The sequence below is a fragment of the Rhinopithecus roxellana genome, chromosome 9 (assembly GCF_007565055.1).
Source record: "Rhinopithecus roxellana isolate Shanxi Qingling chromosome 9, ASM756505v1, whole genome shotgun sequence".
NCBI classification, from domain to species: Eukaryota; Metazoa; Chordata; class Mammalia; order Primates; family Cercopithecidae; genus Rhinopithecus; species Rhinopithecus roxellana.
The window spans coordinates 142,047,744-142,064,607 of record NC_044557.1 but is presented as its reverse complement, the minus strand read 5'-3'; the positions used below and the strand labels follow the sequence as shown (position 1 = coordinate 142,064,607).

The 16,864-nt window shown below is 33.2% G+C and overlaps 1 protein-coding gene across 40 annotated transcripts in view; it reads right to left on the bottom strand.

Annotated features, from left to right (window-relative positions):
• Window positions 1–16,864, bottom strand: part of PCM1 (pericentriolar material 1) — a 109,027-nt gene that overhangs the window by 35,967 nt on the left and 56,196 nt on the right. For 17 of the 40 annotated variants that reach the window (XR_004059230.1, XR_004059229.1, XM_030937348.1 and 14 more), the window contains 7 exons: window positions 15,236–15,400; window positions 12,715–12,771; window positions 10,234–10,406; window positions 9,765–9,893; window positions 5,875–5,995; window positions 4,179–4,337; window positions 2,313–2,449 (listed from right to left, as the gene is read on the bottom strand). Coding sequence is in view for 38 of the 40 variants with exons in the window: in XM_030937348.1 (XP_030793208.1) it covers window positions 2,313–2,449; window positions 4,179–4,337; window positions 5,875–5,995; window positions 9,765–9,893; window positions 10,234–10,406; window positions 12,715–12,771; window positions 15,236–15,400 (941 nt within the window). In the remaining 2 variants the exon portion in view is untranslated. Of the gene's footprint in view, window positions 1–2,312; window positions 2,450–4,178; window positions 4,338–5,874; window positions 5,996–6,457; window positions 6,902–9,764; window positions 9,894–10,233; window positions 10,407–12,714; window positions 12,772–15,235; window positions 15,401–16,864 lie in introns of those variants that run through there. The other 23 variants (XM_030937368.1, XM_030937370.1, XM_030937369.1 and 20 more) reach the window with 5 other exon arrangements.

Sequence of the window (16,864 nt, the reverse complement as noted above, 5' to 3'; positions counted from 1 at the left end):
ATGAGATCACTTGGATACAGGAAGGGTATCATTACACACCGGGTCCTATTGTGGGGATGGGGTGGGGGAAGGGATAGCATTAGGAGATATAACTAATGTAAATGACGAGTTAATAGGTGCAGCACCCCAACATGGCACATGTATACATATGTAACAAACCTGCACGCTGTGCACATGTACCCTAGAACTTAAAGTAAAAAAAAAAAAAAGTCTGTACTCCCCAAAGCAATCTACAGATTCAATGCAATTGTGATCAAAATACCAATGACATTCTTCACAGAATTAGAAAAAAGAATCCTAAAATATATATAGAACCACAAAAAAAGCTCAGAATATCCAAAGCAATCCTGAGCAAAAAGAACAAAACTGGAAGAATCACGTTACCTGCCTTCAAATTATACTAGAGTTATAGTAACCAAAACAGCATGATACTGGCATAAAAACAACAGACACATAGACCTATAGAACAGAGAACTCAGAAACAAATCCACATACCTACAATAAACTCATTTTCAACAAAGGTGCCAAGAACATACACTGGGGAAAAGACAGTCTCTTCACAGTAAATGGTGTTGGGATAACTGGATATCCATAAGCAAAAGAATGAAACTAGACCTCTATCTCTCACCATATACAAAAGTCAAATCAAAATGGATTAAAGACATAAATCTAAGACCTCATACTATGAAACTACTATATGAAAACAGTGGGGAAACTCTGCAGGACATTGGTCTAGGCAAAAATTTATTGAGTAATATCCCACAAGCACTGGCAACCAAAGCAAAAGTAGACAAACAGGATCACATCAAGTTAAAAAGCTTCTGCACAACAAAAGAAACAACAAAGTGAAAAGACAACCCACAGAATGAGAGAAAATATGTGCAAACCATTCATCTGACGAGGGATTAATAACCAGCATTATATAAAGAGTTCAAACAACTCTATAGGAAAAAATCTAGTAATCTAATTTAAAAATGTGCAAAAGATCTGAATACACATTTCTCAAAAGTCGACATACAAATGGCAAACAGGCATATAAAAGGTGCTCAACATTGATCACAGAAATGAAAAATCAAAACTACAACGAGAAATCATCTCACCTCTGTTAAAATGGCACTTATCCCAAAGACAGGTAATAACAAATGCTGGTGAGAATGTGGAGAGAAGAAAACTCTCATATACCGCTGGTGGGAATGTAAATTAGTACAACTCCTCTGAAGAACAGTTTGGAAGTTGCTCAAGAAACTAAAAACAGAGCTACAGCTACCATATGATCCAGCAATCCCACTGCTGGGTATATACAGAAAAGAAAGGACATCAGTGTATTAAAGGGGTATCTGCACACCCATGTTAGTTGCAGCACTGTTCACAACAACCAAGATTTGGAATCAACCTAAGTGTCCATCAACAGATGAACGGATAAAGAAAATGTGGTACATACACACAATGGAGTACTATTCAGTCATAAAAAATAATGAGACCTTGTCATCTGCAACAACGTGGATGGAACTGGAGGTCATTATGTTAAGTGAAGTTAATAATGAGACCTTGTCATCTGCAACAACGTGGATGGAACTGGAGGTCATTATGTTAAGTGAAGTTAGCCAGGCACAGAAAGACAAACTTCTTTCTGTTTGCCTTTGTTCTCACTCGTGGGAGCTAAAAATTAAAACAATTTAACTCATGGAGATGAAGTGTACAAGGATGGTTACCAGAGGCCATGAAGGGCAGTAGAGAATAGGGGAGATGGTTAATGGGTACAAAAAGTAGAACGAATGAATAAGATGCATTATTTAATAGCACAACAGGGTGACTACAGTCAATAATTTATACATTTTAAAATAACCAAAAGAGTATAACTGGATTGTTTGCAACACAAAGGTTAAATGCTTGAGGGGATGAATACCCCATTTACCATGATGTGATTATTACATATTGCATGCCTATATCAAACTATTTCACATACCCCATAAATATATACATCTACTACTCACAAAAATAAAAAATAAAATAAAATAAAAATAAAGGTAATAAATCCTGAAAAAATGCAGTAGAAAAATAATGATCTAGAAAAAAGTTTATGGTACAGTAAATGAAAAAAGCAGAATATGCACATGTGTACAAAATATTACTGAAAGGTTTACAGAATGTTGGTATGGCAAGCAAAAAGTTGGTAGGGTAAAAAAATTATGGGTGGTAGTTTATTTTTCTTTTGTTTACCTATACCATTGAACTTTATCACAATAAGGTCTTTTGTACAAATTAAAAAACAAAACACAAAGTTTTGTTTATTTTTTAAAATAATTGCTTACCTTCAAAAAGGGAATGACTTCTTTCATAATTGCTTTAATTTGCCGGTCCAGCTGCTGAGTATCAATTCTAGGACATGGGACGGTAGAAACTTCACTTACAGGTTGTTGTGAACTATGATTTTCAATAATGGGAGTTTCTAATTTTTAAAAAGAAAATGATACATTAGCATAACAAAGCCTATTATGTATACATATATGCCTTAATGTTGAAATTTAAAGAATATTAAATGTTGATTTTATGCTAATACAAAGAAACATGTTTGTACTTTTAGCACCCCATCAATTAAAAGAAAGTAGTAAGAAAACCACTATTAGATATCACATATTTAAAATTTTTATATAGAATTAGTACTTCTAATCAATAAAACATATACCTTCTAAATCGAGTAACTGAAATCACAAAAATTCTACAAGATAACACTGGAAAAATCCTTCTAGACACTGACTTAGGCAAAGACGTCATGACCAAGAACCCAAAAGCAAATGCAATAAAATCAAAGATAAATAGATGGAACTTAAAGTTTCTGCACAGCAAAAGAAATAATCATCTGAGTAAACAGACAACCCACAGACTATGAGAAAGTCTTTGTAAACTATGCATCTGACAAAGGACTAATACCCACAATCTACAAAGAACTCAAATCAGCAGAAAAAAAAAAAAAAAAAGAAAAAAAGAAAATCCCATCAAAAAGTGGGCTAAGGCCAGGTGTGGTGGCTCACAACTATAATCCCAGCACATTGGGAGGCCGAGGTGGGCGGATCACTTGAGACCAGGAGTTCAAGACCAGCCTGGACAATATGCTGAAATCTCTTCTCTACTAAAAAATACAAAACTTAGCTGGGCTTGGTGGCACATGCCTATAATCCCTGCTACTTGGGAGGCTGAGGCATGGTTGAGCCTGGCAGGCAGAAGATACAGTGAGTTGAGGTTGTGCCACTGCACTCCAGCCTAGGCAACAGAGCAAGACTGTGCTCAAATTAAAAAAAAAAAAAAAAAAAATTGTAGTAGTAGTAATAGTAGGCTAAGGATATAAACAATTCTCAAAAGAAGATATAAAAATGGCCATCAAACATATGAAAAAATGCTCAACATCACTAATTATCAGGGAAATGAAAATCAAAGCACAAACTACAATGTGATACCATACCACTCCTGCAAGAATGGCCACAATTTAAAAATAAAAAAATAATAGATGTTTAGTGTGGATGTGGTAAAAAGGGAACACTTCGACACTGCTGGTGGGCATGTAAACTAGTACAACCACTACGGAAAACAGTATGAAAATCTACCATTTGATCCAGCAATCCCACTACTAGGTATCTGCTGAGAAAAAAAGAAGTCATTATATGAAAAAGATACTTGCATGTGCATGTTTATAGCAGCACAATCTGCAGTTGCAAAATATGGAACCAGTTCAAATGCCCATCAATCAACGAGTGGATAAAGAAAATGTGGTATATGTATGTATGTGTAGACATATACATATATTTATTTATACACCACAGCATACTACTTAACCGTAAAAAGGAACAAAGTAATGGCATTCACAGCTATCTGGATAGAGTTGGAGACCATTAATCTAAGTGACGTAACTCAGGAATGGAAAACCAAACATTGCACATTCTTACTCATAAGTAGTAGCTAAGCTATGAGGATGCAAAGGCATAAGCAGGATACAATGGACTTTGGGGTTTCAGGGGAAAGGGTGGGAAGCGGATGAGGGATAAAAGACTACACACTGGTTACAGTGTATACTGCTCAGGTGATGGGTGCACCAAAATCTCAGGAATCACCACTAAAGAACTTATTCATGTAACCAACACCACCTGTTCCCCCCAAAACCTACTGAAAACAAAAATATATACCTTCTAAATTATTAACTGTAGTACTTGCACCAGCACCATCTTCATCCTCAATAATCCTGCAGGTGCATCTCATATTTGAGTTACTTTCAGCCTCAGTCTTCATGCGCTCATATTCCCTCATTCTGGCTAATGCTTGATCTAAGTGAATCACGGTGTTACCTACATTTGGAACAAAAATATTTTCTGAGTATGTAAAAGTGAACTTTTTCATATACTCCTCAAAATGCAATAATTAAAAAAATGTCCAAACAAAAGGAAGGAAAATTAGCTTCAACAAGTTCTACACACTACACTACTTGAGTACTTCATATACATTATCAAACTTATTTAATCCTTAGAATAATCCTATATAGTAGATGACATTACTTTTATTTGCAGAAAACTTAAGTGACTTGCTCAAGGTTTCACAAACAGTTCAATGTAGGAACAGGGCTTTAAACTTAGTTATCAAATTCTGAAGCCCATATTTATTTCACTACATTTTGCTGTTTCATTTAAACAATACAAGGAAATTCCAAAATGTCATGCAAATTCTGATGAAAACAATGCAACCTAAAACAAGCAAATTAGGTAAGAAAAGGCCTATCAATGAAATTTCCCAATTCTACGTCTACTTCAGACACAGCTAGTGGTGCAGGATTGTAAGAAAAAAAATCAGTAAATGAAAGAAAATACATAGGAGTCAAAGTATTCTGGCAACTCAGAAAGGAAGGGACAACCTAAGGGAAGAGGGTTGGCCAGGCATACAGTAATTTTTCTCTGTAATGGGATGAACTCAATGCAGACCCAAATAAGCATTTACTTAGAAGTCAGCTAAAGCTCAGTCCTCAATAATTACAATAAGCAAAAGGATCACTTTTGTTTGGGCAAACAGCAGAAATGTAATGATAGGGCAAGGCTAAGCCGTTTTCTTTACAGCGGAAAAATACGTTTGAAATCATCTAAATCTTCTCCTCATCACGTGAACAAACACTAGGGTAACAGGACATTTACATTATTTTATGAACTAAGTGCCCCGGATGGCACAATGACTGAATTCTCAGGTATCTTTTGATTGGCCACAGTCTAGAAATATATCAAGTATCTATATATTTTTCTTTTCCTTAAATTTCCTTTCCAAGTCTAGGACTCGAGTTTAGTCTCCTTTGGGGTCTGGCAACCATCTAAACCTCTTTTGTTTTACAGCTGATGGAAGAGGAAAAAAAAAAAAAAAAAACCAACTATGTGTTATGCCTGAGAGTTACTTGAGGTTTTTACTACAGGTTATTTAAGAAATTTGACTGCTTACCTCAAATTACAAACTTAACATTTTTATTAAAAATATGATTAGATGAGGACTGCATTGTTCCCATTAATTAACTAGATGACCTTAAATGATGACCTTTCCTTTTAAGGAAAAGGAAATTAACATTTTCTGAACTCAAGCAAGTTCCATTATATTTTCACAAAAACATAGCAAGGTAGGTAAGATTCCCATTTCCTTAGTATATGCAGAGAGTCAAAAATGTTGGATGATTTGTCCACGGGGTTAAGAGTCAGAAGATTTTAGATTTTAGACTGACAGATAATTAAGTCCATATTCTTTCAACCACACACACCTCACCTTTCTAGACTTTTGTTTCCCTATCAATGCAATTCAAAGACTGGACCAGATAAACTTAAAGTTGTTTTTAAGATTATAAAAAACCCTGCTTACCTAGATCATCTGTTGCAAAAGGCTCAAAATTTGATGATACAGACAGGACACTAGCATTATCAGCATCATTCTGCTCACTTATTTTATGTGTTTCTCTTTCAAAGTTCTTCTCAAAAGTTTCCTAAGTTACAGTAAAACAAACAAACAAAAATCACTAGTACTTCTTTTAAGAATTTCATATTAAGGATTTAACAGAGATAACTATTTACATAAAATTGTACACCTAAAAGATATTCATAAGTTTCCTCAGTATTCTGTCCAAACAAGATGATAATATAACCAAAGTTATTAAATGTTGAATACAGAGTCACAGAGAACAGTAATATAAGTAGCCTTGCAGAGTATTTGTTATTATATAGATAAACATACACAAAGACAGCTACTGATTAAATTCTAATTTGGCAAAGTTAACATTTTTAATTATTTCTATACTCTCAGGGACATTCTCCTATCTCCAAACGCTAACAATGTCTGGTAGCTTACTCTACCTGACTGTCTCACATCTCTAGAAAAAAATATCACAACATCATTTGCATTTTTTAAAATAAACTTTATTGAAATATAATTTATATATAATGCACTCACTTTAAAAGTACAGTTTGATGAGTTTTGACAAATGTATACACTCATGTAACCAGATTCCCTAAAGATAAAGACCATTTCCATTGGCCCAGGATGTTTCTTCACACCCCTCTACAGTCAATCTCCACCACGCCCTACTCATGATTTCTATCACTGTAGATCAGTTCTGATTGTAGAACTTCATACAAATGGAACCAGCCAGTATACACTCTTCATTGTCTGACTTCTTTCACTTAGTATGTTTCTGAAATGATTCCATGCTGTGTGTTTCAGAAGTTCATTATTTTTTAATGGCTGTATATATTCCACTGTATAGAAATACCACAGTTTGTTTATCCATTTATCTCTTGATGGTTCAGTTTGAGGCTATCATGACTAAAGATGCTATGAACATTAATGTACAGTGTTTTTGTGACACATATTTTCATTTCTCTTGGATGAATACCTAGAAGAGAAATTGCTGGGTCACATGCCACGTTTATGTTATTATAAGAAACTGCCAAACTGCTTTCCAAGTGGTTGTGCAATTTACATTCTCATAAGGACTGTGAGGGTTCCAACTGTTCCACATTCTCACCAACACTTCTCATTGTCAATCTTTTCATTTTAGCCATTCTCGATGTGAAGTGGTATTTTCTGTGGCTTTAATTTGCATACTAGCCATTCATATATCTTCTTTCATTAAGTGCCTGTTCAAATCTCTTGCCCAGTTTTTACTGAGTTGTCTTACAACTGAGTTGTAAGCTTTATATAGTCTAGATACCAGACAGTTGTCAGATGTACATACTGGAATTATTTTCCCATAACAGTATCTTTTGAAAAGCACAAAATTCCTATTTTTGTCAAGTCTAATTTATTAATTTCTTCTTTTATAGTTATAGCTTTCTGTGCCCTAAGAAAACTTGGCCTATGTCAAGGTCAATATTTTCTCCCATTTTCTTTTAAAAGTTTTAATAGTGTTGGCTTTTACAGGACTTTAGGTCATTTCAAATTAATTTTGTTTATAGTGTGATAGTGGCAGGGTGTCTCACTTATATTTTGATTATGACATTTTACAGTTGTGTTCTTTCCCTTAACTACTGATCTTTTTAAAGTTTCCTATCTTCAATTATGAAATCAAAGATTCATCCCTGATTAAAGGAAATTTGGACATTAAGGAACATATTTTAGAAACAGGCAAACCATTTTTTTACTTCTTCAAGTAAGACTTGAAGACAGATGTGCTTTTACCATTTTATTATCATCAGGAGCAGGAGACACGAAGTGTGTTCTTCCTAAACCTCAATGTCTCCACTCCATCCTCCTTGACTTACAACTCCCAGATACCTAGTTTCACTTTCATTTCTCTCTTCCCTGGGCAAGACAGGTATCTCTTACACATCTTAAGATATCTTTGCAAAAGCTTCAAAAATGGAGCTCAAGAAGCATAGAAGCATCTAGAGAATGAGGCTCTAAATCTGCCCAATACAAAAAACACCACATGGCTATTTAAATAAAATTTAAAATTTAGTTCCTCAGTCATAATAGCTATACTTCAAGTACTTGCTAGCATGTGGCTAATGACTACAGTATTAGAAAATGCAGACATAAAATAATTCCATCACTATAGAAAGTTCTACCAGACACTGCTGCTTCAGATCTGTGAGTGTCAACACTGGATGTTGTGGTGCTGCTGATTAAACAGCATTAGTAAAGGGAAGATGTTGACCTTAACGCTGAGTATTTTTTTGGAAGAATTATCAAAGAAGTGATTTACTTAATTAAAAGTAATACTAAACATAATTACTATCCCAAGTCCTTACATGTCAAGTAGTACAGTATCTTTAAATTTCATTTGACTTTAAAACCTTCTTAGGTTAACTTTATCCTAAATGGTAGCTCAACTTTCAAAATGTGCTATCAATGGTGCAAATCAATGTGCTCCAATCTCTTAAAATAAATCAAAGTAATGCTGCCTGTATGAAACTTGGATAAAAGTGAAAGCACTGGAATTAATGATATAAAATTATTGAAAAATACGTCTTGGAATGGAGACTGTTCATTCTCTCTCAAGTTATTTCAATGCCCAATAAACCTTAATATAATTTAACATCTGTTTTTTATGTATTCAAGCAGATCGCATTTCATTTCCAACAAAAAGGAACACACAATTTTCAATTAGTTGTAATAACAATCCAAAGGAACAAACAGTTAAACACTACTTCACATTTCACATTGCAAACTTAATTAAAACCATGTAGTTTTTAGACACAGGTTTATGTTATAGTACTAAAGAAGTTAGAGTCCAGTGGGAAAACATTTTAAACACAAAAGATGAGCTAGGGAACTATTATTTTAAACATGAGAAGTTAAAGAGCAAAAATTCAGAAAAACTCAGAAAATTACTGTATCTGAAGAGGCAAGACAATCCTTTGAGGAAACACTGTCTTCAGAAAAAATTTAGTATTAACACTTCAACAAAAGGCAGAAACAGTAACTTCCAACTCTCTACCTATAGCTGATATTTGCTAATCAACTATGGAACTCTTACCCACATAACTCCAGTTGCTAGAGTTGTCATAAAAAAAGGAACGTATTTGCTATCCCACGACCACATATAATATTTTACAATAAAAGCAAGGCCTGAACCTTGAAATAGGTGATTCCCAAACACCTAGCATATTATCTCCTCAGTATACTAGCAGTTTTCTCACTGTCATTCAATCAGTGATGTGCTAAATGCTATTTGGAGGACACAGCTTACTAAATTTATACCATTCTCCCCCAGCACTCTTCTCCATTTCCAGGTCCTTTTTATTCTATTCAAAATTTTCTCTATCAATTAGAATACATTAAATCACAAGTTTTTTCCTGGAAGACTTTCTTTTGTCTAGGCTTTTTTTTTTTTTTTTTTTTTTTTTTTTTTTTTTTTTTAACCCAAAGACCTGATTTATCCTGTATTTATTCATTCAAGGGTTTTTACTATAATCTGATTGCTGTCTGTTTTACTGAATATCTTAAATAAATACAACATACATTTGTAAACGTCTTTTAAGAGTCAGCCTCTATATTGGGTAATAATGACATAAATATAGCTATCTTAGACCTCATAATCTATCATACATACATAATTTTTGGTGTCTGCTACCATATTTTGATTGCATATTATAACTTGCCCTCAAAATAAAATAACACATTATACCCAGGTTTTTAAAAAAGCTGAAAAACAAGTGTATTAGGTCTACCTACAATTTGACAATAACCTATTTAACTTTTATTTGCTGCATACTAAAATTATGTCTACAGTTCACTAATCATTATCAGCTTACATCATCAGTAGTAGCAAGGCTCTCACTAGGAGTAAGTTCTGAGTTTGACGCTATCCAAGTACCAGAGTTTACTGACTTTACATTTTCTCCTTTTTCATGGCTCTCAGAAATATGTCTGGATACTATGTCCTAAATAAGAAAATAAGATCATTATTTACATAAAACATACATCTTAATCATTCATTTATATTACAGATTCAAAGGTAAAAGCAGATGGAAGGGAAAATGTACTGTTTCTACCCTCACAGGTTAAGTGTGAAGAAGAAGTAGACAAAACACTGAAAAGGTACTCAAAAAAATACTTTAATGCTGCTTAAGCTATACAAAATTTTTAAACAAAATGTCAAGAAAGCACATAGAGAACAGATCAAAATTCATATGGTACATGCTTCAGTCTAAGAAAGCAACCAGATGTAATCATGAAGAAGGTGATAATAGGGTAGGAAAAATTATGTTAGGTACCAGATACCTGCAATGCATATAAAGCCCTCTGTCTCAAGTAGTCTGTATTAAGTAGCTGAAGCTCATGGAAGAGTTCAATAAGAAAATGTGGACGAGATTCATTTTGAGAAATTAACGTAGCTACTTCAGAATAAATAGTATCTCGCAAAGCTTCAAACATGGAAAAATCACTCCCAGTTTCTGGAATACATAAAAGACCAGAAAGTTAATATTGATGAAATACCTTCATGACAACTTTTATTAGCTAACATCATTACTCTCAGCTTTAAATTACCTAAAAATTCTATTTTAGACAATTCTATTTCAGAGCTTTTAAAGTAGAAAAGAAGCTTAATATTACCAAGATAAATAAAATCTTAAGATATCAAGATATGTATTTTATACTAAAAATAAAATGTTAATGCATGAATAACATTACCTAGCATTATTAAGAATCATATTTATTTCTGGTCATATAAAATATACAGAAAATATTATACATTTTATGGGAAACATCAGTGAAAATCTTTCAACACTTAGAAATAAGCTAAGTGCTCATTTCTTTTTTGCTTTTGCTAATATGAACTTCATTACAGAAAAGGAAGTTTGTATATTTTGATAATGTTAAAAAGAATAAACTGAATGTTGCCAATGAAAGCTACTAGATTAAGGTCTATCAAATATAGTCTAATTATCAAATCTCATACATCACAAAGAAAAGTGCTATGCTGATGAGTAACCAAATTTGTAACCTAACACAATAGGTCAATTTCACCACTGTGTCTTATTTACATACTCAGTGTATATTGCAGCACGCAAGTAACCCAACTGAAGTTTTCAGTTTCACAGAATCTAGGCATCACTCTATTATTTAGCTACAATTTGGCTATATTTACTTGTTGGTAACACAAAATTATCACATTCAAAGGTATCCAGTTATACCCTTAATTTTAAGAGGGCAAATTAGGAACTGTTCCCATTTTGAGTTGTCTGTGGAATAAAACATCTCAAAGTAGTTCTAGCTATCAAATTCTGTAAACTCTAGTTCAACAAAAGAACCACAAATAGCTAGTAAAATATTCAAGTTCTGCAAAAATCAATGATAAGTTTCTAAGAAAGAGAATTTAAAATATTGAGTATTTTAATATATTGTGCTTTCATACAAGATTATAAAAACTCATTTTTGTGAGAGGGATAAAAAAATGCAAAAAGAATGTGCTCTAACAGAAAAATTTTCCACTATTTGGCTAATAATATCTTCAGGTCTCAATTTCCACAAGCATAAAATAATAACATAACTAATATAAGGTATTAATAGAAAATAATTATATATAACAAATATGCAATTTCCCTATTTTGCCTCAGTTACAGGTATAAAATGAAGTGATACACTAAGTTCTCCTAATAAAGTATGAACTGTTACAAAAATGACACTTATTATAATAAGCAGGAACCAAAACTATCTCCGTAAGAAATCTCTACTAATGGGAAAAATCCAGGTAAAAAGAATTTGATATGCAAGCTTTCAACTTGTATACTATATTGCGGTTTAATCATACTTAATTTAAAAAATTCATTTCAAAGCCACAAGAACTGTTTAATGACATATTTAATATCTTTGTGATAACATTATCAATCTAAATTGCATATTAAAAATTAAATTATTCTCAAATAATGAATATGCCAAACACAAGCTTCATTCTCCCACCACTTCTGCAGTCAAGAGGTGGAAAGTTTATGCCAGTTTCTCCTCCTGAACTGAAATTGATTAGCTTTGGCTGGAAAAATCCCTAATCTTAATCAGGTTTCTCTAATTCCATCCTGTTTTTATATCCTATTTTCAGAGTTATTTCTTTTCAAAGTGCTACTGATATATTCAGCTTTGTCAGTTATGAGTCCTTGTTTTATATCTTTAGATTCCCCTAAAGGTTCCATTCAAACTGGCTTTTACATTTCATTCATGTAAAGCTGCAGGAGGAGTTAAAAAAAATATTTACATCTCTAAATCATAAAGAACCATATTTAATGAGAATACTTATATTAAAGACTAAAATAGTATTTGGAAAACTTTGTAATTTCCATGATCTTTATTTATCACAGTATTTGCATGTAATAAATAGTTGTTTTGTTTGATGACTTATTTTTCTAAGATGTTGACTGAAAAGGAAAAATAAACTATAAAACTATTTCTAGTTCTAAGAAATAGTAATGCTTTGAAGAAGTACAAAATAACCTCAAATCAAGTACTAAACCATAAAAAAGGTTTCTATTACCCTTATGAATGTGTTAAATACACTAACAGAATATGAAAACCAAAGCAGCCAATTTTACCAATAATTATAAATGAAAGGCTTCAGAATTTTATGAATATAAATTATCTTTTACAATAGTCACATAACATATATACTCTAAGCTAAATCTAAAAAGAAAAAAATCAGAACAATAAAACTTTTAGGACCAATGGGAAAAAATTAACAAAAGTGGACACCAAAACTACGCAGATTGTTACCTGGCGGTTCATTGCATGCATTTCTGTTAGACTGCTGTAGTATTCTCCTAGCATGTGCTGTAGGAAAGGGCAGACATAAGGATGAACATAAAATGTGTATGAGTAGTAAAGACAGGGTCTATAACATGAATAAGTGAATGAAAAAAAGAAATAAGCAAATTTCTTTAAAATTGTTTGCCTGAACTAAGGTTTATGCTCTACTTAAAAATAATCTCAAGGAAAAAAAATCTCAAAAGGTTTGCTATAAACCTATATTAAGGCAACTTATGATGACTATCATAATAAACTTCTATCACTCATTTTTAGAAGCATACACATCAAGGTGAACCTCCCCACAACACCCACGGGAGAAGAGGACTGCATAATTTAATACTAGCAGTCATATTATGCTATACTCTAATAATCATATGTTATGAGTAGAGTTACAAAAAGTAACATGCCTTACATGCTATAAAGAATTTTAGGTTAATGATTAAAACTAAAAATAAATCTTTTCAGGGCTGGGTGCAGTGGCTCACGCCTGTAATCCCAGCACTTTGGGAGGCCAAGGCGGACAGATCACGAGATCACGAGATCAGGAGATTGAGACCATCCTGGCTAATACAGTGAAACCCTGTCTCTACTAAAAATACAAAAAATTAGCCAGGCGTGGTGGCACGTGCCTGTAGTCCCAGCTATTCGGGAGGCTGAGGCAAGAGAATTGCTTGAACCCGGGAGGCAGAGACTGTAGTGAGCTGAGGTCGCACCACTGCACTCCAGCCTGGGTGACAGAGCGAGACTCCATCTCAAAAAAAAATTTTTTTTTAATCTTTTCAGAATGTAAATATGTAAACTTGTACATATTTATACTATTCAAATATTTTTTAATTCACCAAAATTCAATCATTATATTTCTCTAAGTAACAGTAATAGGGCCTGAAGTATATGTCCAATTAAGACTTTCAGTTTAGTGTCCTCCTTCGACCTCTACTTGACTATTTTTTGAAGATATCACTATTTGGTAGAGAGAGTAAAAGGAGATGAAAATTATAAAATTTTAGTAAAATTCTGGGTTCAGGAGAATAGGATTGATATTTTTGCAGAAAGGAACACAGACTTAACAGAAGCCCAGCTTCTAAATTCAGCTTTACCACTTCCTAGCAATGTGAGCTTAAGAAATTCGTTTCAAAATGCAAACAATTGTGATGTTTCTTTTCTGATTACAAAATGGTAAATGCTCATGAGTTTAAAGATGATAAAACCACTATTAACATTTTGATGCATTTTCTTCCAGCCTTTTTGCATTCAAATTTTCGTATATACATAGTTGAGATCATACTGTTGAGACAATGCTAAATCTTAATTTCTTTTTTTTTTCCCCCTTTGGTTTTCTCAGGTTGGATTACTACAAGTACAATTACTGGATTAAAGGCATGACTTTTGAAACTTTCCAGAAAAGTTGTACCAGTTTATATTACTGAGCCTTTATGAGTACTGAAAAACAAAACAAAAAGTGCCCTCTCTTTGACCATGTTTCCTCTGAAAAATGGAAATAAAACCAACTCAGCATTATGAGGCTCAAATGAGATTTGTTGGTAATTTGAAAATAATGGAGCATGGCACAAAAGATAGCTGCCATTATCATTTTTAAGCAAAAAACGCATGCATTTTATACTAATGCCAATGAAAGCTACTAGATTAAGGTCTACCCAGTATAGTCTAATGTCATGTTATTGCCTCTCTCGCTCCATATTTCTTTGGGATATTCTTTACAAATTAGGAAACTACTGGTGCTTACTTAAGTATATTATCTGCTGCCAAGGGACTCAAAAAGTGACAAACAGGGAAATACTATAATAATGTGATTAAGGTAACAAAATAGGTTTATACAAGCTACAAGGAAAACAGGAGAAAGGGGAAACTATCCGAGCATGGACTAGAATGGAGTTCCAGAATTAAAATTGTATTAAGAGTCCAGCAGAGAAATGAACTTACAAAAAAGGTAGAAAGGACTTGAGATAGAAAAATAGCTACCGAGGCGAGAAAGAATGTGATAGCTATACAAAAACTTCAGTTCAGTGCCACACAAAGAAAAAAGTGCAAGGCAGAGGGTGTTGAGAAATGAGTCTGGAAAGGCAGGAAGGAATCAAATCCCTGATGGCCATGTATGTTCCGTGAAGGCATTCAGACTTTATCCTGTAGGCACAGTGAGCCAAAAGACTGAAGCAGGGGATGACATGATTTCATATCTAATTCTGAATCAGGTAAGATATTCAGAATTTGAAATGAGGAGTTCCACAACTGTAACTATCCTTTGTTTGGAATTTTATTAAAATGTGTTCAAAACTATTAAACAGTATAACAAAAAATATTTTCAGTTTCTATTTCTCAGTATCAAGGAATGTGCACTATAATTTCCACTATAAAACCTTCCACATGATAGATATGTGTGATACACCAATTTTAAAACCTGCTTTATTATAGCTTTTCAAATCTAAGCTGAAAACCTCCTTGTATTAATGCAAACCAAAAAAGAACATACCTGAAGATATTTCTGTAGACCTATTACATTTTATTATTTTTTCCAGTTGCTCATGATTCTTTCTGCTGAATACTTTTGCTTGAACAGGCTCTTCAGTCTGGGCTGAATGTCTGTTCCTACTTTTGCAAGGTTCACATGTGCTAGACATACTGGCACTTTCATACCCTTGAGTAAAAAAAGTGACAACTGTTATCAGTTGCAACTAACTCACACTAAAAGGGAAATCGGTTTCCACAGTCAAACAGTACAGGTAACTCAATTTAGAATGCTAGGAAGGCCTGGTATAAACAGGACACAAAACAGTAAGTATGTTTTGGAGGTATCTTTGCAATACCCTTTGGAAGCATGGGGTAACAGTAATAAATCTAACCTTCACTGTTCTTTGATACTCATCCTAATGAGTATATTCCAATTCGAAGTATATGGCAGACCTTAAATGACCCCAAATCTCTACTAGAATTCCAAGTTAGCAATTTTTAATATTAGGAAACATAAGAATTACATCCGATATATACAAATATCCATTATAGAGGGAGAGTAGTCAAATACGTTTGCCTTTCTTACTGTATCTTTTATGTGACATGACTTAAGAGGTCTTATCCACCAATAGGTTATACATATGTTCTACAAAATTTATAAGTTTTTTAAATATTTTGATATATACACAAGGTAGAAATTCCTTTTTTTTTTTTTTTTTTTTTGTTCCACATGGATAGGTGGCTATACCTACCCTCTTTCCACTGAATTAAAATATACATCGGTCAATACACTAAATTCCAATATTTGGGGTTTTATTTTTGGACATTTTATCTGTTCAACTTAGCTATTCCAATGCCATTTTCATTCATTTAGAAACACAAGTTATACAGTACGATCAAATATCTGCTAAGACAAGTCCTACTAGCTTCACTTTTTTCTTGACTATTCTGGGGCACCTGTCTTTCCATATAAGCTTTGAAGTTTGTTTTTTTTTTTTTCAACTTTAAAAACAATCTCTGGGGACTCAAAATGGAATCAAATTAAAAGTATGTATTCATCTGAGGAGAACTGGAATTTAATAATCTTACGCATTTCCATCTTTTCCATCTTAAGAACATGGTTATGTTTTTATATTTGTTCAATCTTTCTGATGTTCTTCAAAAATACTTTACAGCTTTTTATAGACCTAGTACTTTCCTTGTTAAATCTGTTCCTTATATTTTACTGCCCCCCACTCAAAACACTTTTGAATACTACTGTGAGAAGAGCATTACTCTCTACTTTCATCCTACTGGATATTACAATAGAGAAAAATATTCACACACTTATTCCATAACCAGTCACTTTAACAGTTTACCTTGTAAACTGTTACTTGTAAAGTCAAACATAGAACAGTGAACACAACAGTGTAGTGAATTCCCATGTAACACCACTGAGCTTCAATGTCACCAACATTCCTTCCCTCCTGTTTCATTTGTATATCTGCCTTCTCCCAACCCCACTCCAAATACAATTTCAAAGTGATTTGAAGGTGAAATTTACATAGACTGTAACTAGGAGTTACTAACTAGGAGTTACTTTCCAGTATCTCTTGGGCTTAGTATATAAAAATGCCACTAGAAAAAACACATAAAATTTGTTTCCTTCCTT